The sequence below is a fragment of the Polyergus mexicanus genome, unplaced genomic scaffold (assembly GCF_030449975.1).
Source record: "Polyergus mexicanus isolate NDT 795.1 unplaced genomic scaffold, iyPolMexi1.0 SCAF_11, whole genome shotgun sequence".
Classification (NCBI taxonomy): Eukaryota; Metazoa; Arthropoda; class Insecta; order Hymenoptera; family Formicidae; genus Polyergus; species Polyergus mexicanus.
In genome coordinates, this window is record NW_027223331.1 from 8,520,709 (window position 1) to 8,528,984 (window position 8,276).

The 8,276-nt window shown below is 40.7% G+C and overlaps 1 protein-coding gene across 8 annotated transcripts in view; it reads left to right on the top strand.

The window, feature by feature from the left end:
• The window catches only part of LOC138937613 (serine/arginine repetitive matrix protein 2-like), a 72,436-nt gene extending 67,430 nt beyond the window's left edge, over positions 1-5,006 (top strand). For 6 of the 8 annotated variants that reach the window (XM_070304027.1, XM_070304029.1, XM_070304031.1 and 3 more), the window contains 5 exons: positions 704-1,623; positions 1,886-2,023; positions 2,282-2,679; positions 3,198-3,944; positions 4,135-5,006. In XM_070304027.1, the coding sequence (XP_070160128.1) occupies positions 704-1,623; positions 1,886-2,023; positions 2,282-2,679; positions 3,198-3,944; positions 4,135-4,595 (2,664 nt within the window). In that variant the 3' untranslated portion in view covers positions 4,596-5,006. The remainder of the gene's footprint in view (positions 1-703; positions 1,624-1,885; positions 2,024-2,281; positions 2,680-3,197; positions 3,945-4,134) is intronic. The other 2 variants (XM_070304028.1, XM_070304030.1) reach the window with 1 other exon arrangement.
• Positions 5,007-8,276: the final 3,270 nt, after the last annotated feature.

Genomic DNA, 8,276 nt, shown 5'->3' on the forward strand with positions numbered 1-8,276 from the left:
AGATAAAGATCGAACTTACGCTCGGGAATTAAAGAAGATAATAACATAACTGATCGTCGTACTTAATATTAATTAAAGTTGCGACGCACAATTAATATTAAAAGTTAGCTTTAAACTTTAGCTGATATTTTTTGTCTTTATCCCGCTCGAGAAAAAGAGATTAATAAAAGGCTTAAATCACGATTAGCGATAATTAATATTTACGAAAACGGCTTTATATGATTTATCCCATAATTATTTCGTATTCTAATTGTTACAAAAGGGATAATGGGAAATAATAGTGTCGTACATTCTCACTCGCTTTCTCTGTTTAATTTTTTAATATGAATTTTTAAAAATGTTATCTTTTTAAGATTGAACTGACTCTACCATAATTGTCATATTATTTAAACTTAAGCGACATAACGCTATAATAGCATAATAAATATAGAACTATTGAATATATATAAAAAAATATATATAAAAATATATAAAAAAAAATAATAATAATGAGAAAAATTATAAATAATATTATTTTTCCCCGGATCAATTTTCTAATATAAATTAGAATGTTATTTTTTTAGAGTCAAATTCTATTGTTGTGTTATTCAAATATACATATTAACGTAATTAAATAAATAAATAAATAAATGTGACGTGAAAAAATGGAAATTAAGATAACATTTAGAAAGTCCATTAGCGACGAGAATGCTTGCCTATACAGATGTCCTCCAGTTCTCGCCGACGTGAAGCCACGAACTCTTTCCTCTCGGGTAATAGTGGCACCTCTGGCGAGCTGTTCATCAGCGGCGATTGCAGCCGCGAACTGTCACCCGTGCGATGGTGCGATCGCGAGGTCGATGGCGTTTACCTGGGCCGTTCCGGCTGGGTGCAGGTGCAACAGCGGTCTCTCGACGAAAATCGTCGTGCAAACTACGAAAGCAACCTGGTGACCGCTACTACCGGCACTCTACCGTTGTCACGACGCGCGGCGGTCAAACTAGCGGACTATCATTGCAACAGTGAACCAGGCAAGTGCCCGCAGGACTTTGCCAGAGGATTAGATTCGCAAAGACCAGACTTCCTCGCACTGCACAGCCAGGATTTCGACTCCATCACGACCAGCACCTGCACGTCGCCGCACAGTATCCCGGAATCATTCTCGCCACCATCAATCACGCCAATTATATCGCCGCCGCCGGCTTTTCAAGATGCCGTCACCGGCAGAAAATCGTCCTCCTCCAGGCACTCCTCCGGCGGGCGCAGCAATTACGGTAGCAAGGCGCCCTTTTTGCCACGATCGAACGCCATCGTCGACAGCGACATCATCAGTCCGCCTCCGTCCCCGCCGCCTCATCAAATGAACTGGAGTTCCCTACCATCCGGATCTAGGAAAAATTTCGGTTCGGCGGCTTCCAGGTCGAGAACGAGACAGAACGCCAGCCAGCAGCAACAACAATATCGTATGGCACAAGCCAAATCTTTGGAAGATCAATCATCGTCCAGAAGATCACAGTTTGCGCAGAGATATCTCGAGTCATCCAGTTCGTCATCGTCATCGATGGGATTCAGGAGTCTCGACAGCTGTGTCACCAAGTCCATCATGCCCAGCTTAGCAGAGAATACGGATTCTTCCGTTGAAGGGTATGTGTAAAAGTTCTAATTGCGATTGACGATTTTGTCGGCCAATTTAATATTAAAAATTAGTGATTAAAAATGACCGCGCTTTATCTGGATTAAAAATATTTGGTAGAATAATTTTGTACTACAGAATTAAAACACACACAACATTTATTTCTATTAATCAATATAATTTCCATTAATATTTAAATATTAGCAAATTTTTATTAAAATTCAAAGAAATCTAAAAAGGTCTATCGGAAAAATATTGATTTTTCAATACTAGATATGAGGATGGTGACGAAGACGAAAACCCTAGCTCATCCTTAAATCTCAGTCTGGTGTCGTCATCAGCTCTTGCAATGAATTCATCCACAGAGTCAATTCGCGCTAACGGCGAACGAATTTCGCCCAACAGGCAAGGGTAGGCATATAAAAACTGATGAAATTCAAAAGTAGAATTTTAACGGAAAAAAATACATTACAAAAATCTTATTAAGAGAATTTTCTTTATTCACATAATAAAATTGTTTCCATATATTTTTTAATTTTAATTATTTTTTTAAAATTATTATTTTATACACATAAAAGAGCAGATAAAATATGAATTTAATATTACAACTTGTTGTTTAAAATTACATAGCGAGACTCTTTCGTGATGTTATTCGAAAATAAAACGCAGTGTTATATCCAGGAGAATCCACAGAAGCCAACAGGGACTGAGAAGATCGCCAGGATCCTCCGAGTCAGGGAAACAGATGTTCAATTCATCCTCTTCGTCGTCTTCTTCCTCGTCCAGCAGTGAGGAGCGACAAGGACGGTCACCCACGCCTAATCCCTTCAGACGCAATAATGCTTCGCGACAGCATCAGAGTGCCAGGACCAATCAGATGTCACCTGATTCTCATCAATCCCGAGTCAGAAGATCCAGGAGTCTCCAATTGCCCGAGAAAAGATCACCGGGAACGACTGGAGCGCAGAGGGATCATTCTCGAGAATCAAACGAGCCTCACAGGGTCGTCGTGAAGATCGTGAATGATCGAGTAAACGAGAGGCCTAAGCGCCACGTTCTTCAGAATAGTGAGTACCGCCTCTCAAATATTCTACATATTAACTTTCGATGCTGCACACGTGTATCGAATTTTATAATGCTGTGGATGATGTTCGTAAGCATATTTTATAAAGCTGCTTTCATGAAAGAATAATGATCGTGTTCTGAAAACGTCAATGACGAATTATTCCCTGTCTTTTGTAATATCAATTTTATGTGTATTTTCTCATCTATCTATCATCTACATATTTTTATTTCAAACAAGATTCTGTAAGATTCTATATAAAATACAAAGCTTTATAAAAACATAAAAAAAGTCTTGTAAAATCTGAAGAATTACATATTCTTTCTTTTTAAAACGCCCAATATAAAAACAAATATAATATTTAAAAATAGAACATATCAAATATTTGTTATATAAAATTTAAAGTAAATAAAAAAATTGAATTGAAAAAAATATTTTTGCGAAAAACGCGATATCAAATCAAAATGAATGAAATCCATTAATCTCAATCTCGTACGCGATCATTTTTTTCAAATTCTATAGGAAAGGCTCAGTCTACCGATGATACCGTAAACGAAAACCTTCTCCGCGAACCGGAAGTAGTAACCGAATATCTATACGGCACGCGAAGTCGCGTCGTGCCAAGAAGCAGCTTGTCGAGCCGCTACGAACGTCGCGATGAGAATCAAGAGCAAAGGCGAGGCACTTCCAACACCTACGACGTCTACATTATATCTTCCAAGCAACAGCAGCAGCAACAACATCAATCGTCGAAAGTATTCAATTCTCCGCAGCCGCAGCAGCAGCCTCAGCAGTCGCAACAACAGCAACAGCAGCAGCAACAACAACAACAACAACAACAATCCCGGCGACCGCGAACGCTGCAGAGAGGCGTCACAACACCGAATACGAGCGCACCATCTGTCAATCAAGACTTCAGTCCAGACACGAAACTACGGTGCAACAGCAGCACGTGTGATTTCTGGCCTCACTGCTCGCAAAGAGAAACTCTATATTCGCCAAATCAGGCGCCACCGCCGGTCTTTATGAAACTATCGCAGAGCTATCCGTCACATCAAAGGCTCTCCACCGACACCGGTAGCCATCGAGGTAGCGCCAGCTCATCGCCGGCTTCCTTGGAACGGATGGATGATCGGGAGCTCCGCGAAAGAGACAATTTGAGAAAAAGCAGAAGCAACCAACAGAGCAATTCCAAGTATCAACAGAGATCCAAGAGCATGCTCAAGCAGACTAATAGATGGTCACCGCTGGAGGGAATTAATAGCAATGGTTTGTAACAAATATGTCTAATCATAAAAAAAGAGAGATTGCACTGAATTAAATAATTCCTGTGGAAACATAATTTTTCTTATAAATCAATAAACATTTTATTTTTTATTCAATAAAACAGCGTTTATTTTTATTTTAACGTTTAATAAAAAATTTATCTCATCAATAATGTTTTTTATAAATAAAATAGGTTCCGGAATGGAGAAGAGGGGTCAAATGCACCATCGAGTATATCGGAAGCCCGATTTACCGAGATCTTTCGAGGGCACCGAGAACAAGGACAGGAGAGTGTCGCCTATCCAAGGAATGAACGTTGTCAACAGATCGCCGAGTAGTGGCCCGATCGCTTCCTCGTCGACGAATACCTCGTCGTCTTCGAGCAGCGATATCTGGATTACCACGTCGGATCGCACGGTGACGAAGAGCCCGCGGAACGCGAAGAGCTCCGGCGCATCCACGCCGATGGAGGATGCCGTTATCGGTTCGCTGAAGACGCTGATAGAGCCGCCGAAGGACGGTACGCTATCCAGGCCCGGTAGCGCGCCGACTCGGGGCGAGGATTCGCTCACGGATGACATCATTCTGGATCCTCATCAACGATCCTTGTCCCTGCCAAAGTCCTTCCTGGCGCACAACACGGCGGACGGGTGAGTATTTGCGACAGTATATTTCTCGCATATTTCTCACATATTGTCCATCGACTTGTTCGCGGATAGAGAACTAGAGAGAAGGTTGTAGAAATACACCGGTGAATCGTGACAACCGCATCGCCTGATCGAACGAAACGACGGAGGCAATTTCGAGGCAAACGGTCGGCGAATCGATTCGCCTTAAGGCCTTAAATATTAGTACGCGGCCGCGTTCGTTTAAATCTTGCGGTGAAGTTTATTGGGTTGCCGGGTTACCATGCTGCGCGCGAGGTCGATTGCACTGGTAATTGGCTCTCCTGAATCGAAATCCCGTTGGGTATTCCATTATACATGCTTTGCATACGCGAGTCGTGCCGGGAGTCGGCTTATCCTTGCCAGCACATCCTTGGGCTTAAATTTAAGCCTTAGATGCGAATGTTACGCGATCGCACGCATTTATTAGCAAGCTACTTGAAATCGATTTTATAACGTACTATACGTAATAACATTTATTAGATATGCAACGTGGTACTAAAAATGCAACTGCAGATTTGCTCTTAATGAACGTATCAATTATTTAATTATTTTTTAAAAATAATCTTTCACAATGGAAATGGAAATGGTTAAATACATATTGGATGATTGCATAAGTTCGTGCCCGATTTTCATAGATGGCATTAAGTTACTGCATGGCAGAGTTCTATTGTTTTCGTGTGGTAATTGTTGCTTACACCGAATAGATGACGTTGTCTTATGTCAATTTAGCGTCAGACATTGTTCAGATAAGTCCATTTGTGCATAAGAGAAATCATTAAAAATGGAGAACGAAAGGTGCATTTGCGGCATGTAATGCTATATGAATTTGGGAAAGACGTGAGTGTTGGGATTGTACAAAAAAATATTCAAAGCGTTTATTTGGACCGCGCTCCTGCTCTCCGAACAGTCAAAAAGTGGTTTGGCAGATTTCGAAATGGTGATTTCAACATGGAGGATCAACCCCGCTCTGGATGGCCTTCTGGCATTGATGATGACATTGTGCATGCCTTAGTGGAAAGAAACCCAAGGATTACAACTGAGGATATTGCTGAGAGGCTGAACATCGATGATTCAACCGCTTTTCGTCATTTAAAAAAGCTTGGATACATTTCCAAGCTTGATACGTGGGTGCCGCATCTCCTGACTGAAAGGAATAAGCTGCAGGAAAACTGCAGGAGTTGCAATGGGAAATTCTGCAGCACCCGCCATATTCTCCAGATACTGCGCCTTCAGATTTTTATCTGTTCCGGTCTTTGCAGAATAGTTTAAATGGCAAGAATCTCAATTCCGAGGAAGCTGTCGAAAACCACCTTACAAACTTTTTTCAAGAAAAACCAAGTTCTTTCTTTAAAAATGGAATCGACAAGCTTATAGATCGTTGGAAAACCATTGTAGAAAAGAATGGAGACTATATAATTGATTAATAAAAGTGTTATCTCTAAAATATAATCTATTGAAGTTTATATTTAAATCGGGCACGAACTTATGCAATCACCCAATATATACTCGCGTAGAATAATATTTTTTTCGTAGTGAATTTCTCATCGGCATCGGCAAACATTTGCGAATAACACAAAGACATATTCAATATTGAAATCGTAGATACATTCGTTTACAAATTTTTACGCCAATCTATCGAAATATAATTAAAATAAAAATTATTGAAGGAGAGACATTATTCAGAAAGATCTAAAGAAACAATGTTGCAAAACATCGCAGCTGACGCTATATTAATATATTTGACGTTATATTATGACTTTATAATTACGTGCTAAAGGACACTCAGGGATGACAGCTCTGCGCGAGGCTGCGTTTGTTGTAAAAAATACATGTGCTTTCATAAACGACACGTGCAAAGCTTTCAATTAAACTGTCACGAAGATGTGTCGCGCGTTCCTGGCATCCTTTCGACGTATGATTGTAATTTTAGCGATAACTCGAAAACATTTTCTTTCTTGACAGGGGTCATCTTCGCTAATCAGTCGATCAAATAATGAAAGCCGAATTGAAACGTAACGGTTCTACTAATAGCGTGATCGCATGTCCGTGACGTGCAGTAAATACATCGATGCACGGGAGTTGAGATGTTTGATTCTCTCCTGAACGCTCTCCATCGCATTCGCGTGTTCACGTTAATTCTCGCGCTATCGTCGTCGTCGTGTTTTGCATGTTAGCCAGGTTCGCTCATTCGTGCAAATACGCGATAGATAGATCCTGGTGTACACCCTTGAAACTTGCCGCGGCCTGGCATTGTCTCTGTCAATTTCCGATTTCGATCATGAATGCGAATGTCGTGTTGACTCGGAAAGACTAACTGATTTATGTGCAATTTCCCTACGACATAATTCTCTTTGTATATCGAAAAGATTTTTTAAAGAAAGAAAGATTTTTTTGCGTTACAAGAGTAATTTCTCGGATTTTACCTAATCATCTACCTAACATTCGGCAGTGAGTATCTGCTATAATGATGCAACACTGTAGTTTCTCAATCGTCGCAATAAAAATGTCGCATTCGTAATAAATCTCATGAGGATCTTTCTCTGTTTGCTTTTGGAAACGCATGCGTGTAATGCGACGTAATCGCACGTTCGACGAACCGTTAAGCATGCGTGTAAACTCACCCACGCACGGCCCACGTGTGATTCGTGCCTCCGCCCGCAACATACGGTGACAGAAGAAACGATCGCGATTCTCGATCAACTGTCAAAAACAACACGAAGCGTATATTTATTTTTAGTCTTTCGAAAATGTTGCATAAAACTGAGACTAATCAAATACAACGAATTTGATATATTAATTCTTCTTGAAAATTTTCAATTCTGTGTAATTTAAAACTTAGATTCGCGAACATTCAATTCTGCTACGAGATAGAACGTAAACTGCTACATTTGATCGTCTTTCGCAGAATTCTCGTGTCCAGTCGGTCGGTTCGCGCAGCATGAAACTTCCAAACTCGACATTATGCGCGCCGAGTTTCCGACGTTTCTGAACTCGATACTTAATCCGGTAAGCGCAAAGTTTCGCGACGCATAACTCCCTTCTTATTTTTAACCGTGAGAGGTGAAAACTTTTGATCCGCCAACCTCTCCGCGGAGCTTCCTGCTGTAGCGTTGCGGAAATCGCGCGCCCTTGAGTTCATTGGTGTGGAAGTTGCGTTGGACATCCGTAAAGGATCGCGAGACGATGTGTGTCAGATCCGCGAGAACTTTCAAGGAATATCTCGCAAATCAATCGAGCTGGAATGGCTAAAGCCTTGACATATGACTTTTAGTTTTTATCGAGGGGTTAAATGATTCTAGAAAAAAATAACAGAGCTTCAGATTCTTCGTTATATCCAAACCAATTTTGTAAAACATTTTTTACTATTAGGTGTACAACTTTGCTTCCGCCGTTTTTTTCCCGAAATTCGAGGCTTTATTGTAAAAAACTGGTTATACATTTTGAAATTGCTTGTTGATTCACTCCCAATGATCGTGCCAATTCTTTTTGACTTTGACTCGAGTCTTCATTAAGTAATGCCTCCAATTCTGCATCTTCGAAAACCTTCTCTCTTCCATCGCTATGCCGGTCTTCGACGTGAAAATCACCGTTCTTGAAGCGTTGAAACCACTCACGACACGTTCTTTCGCCAATAGCGGCTTCACCATAAGTATTTGAGAGCATTCGA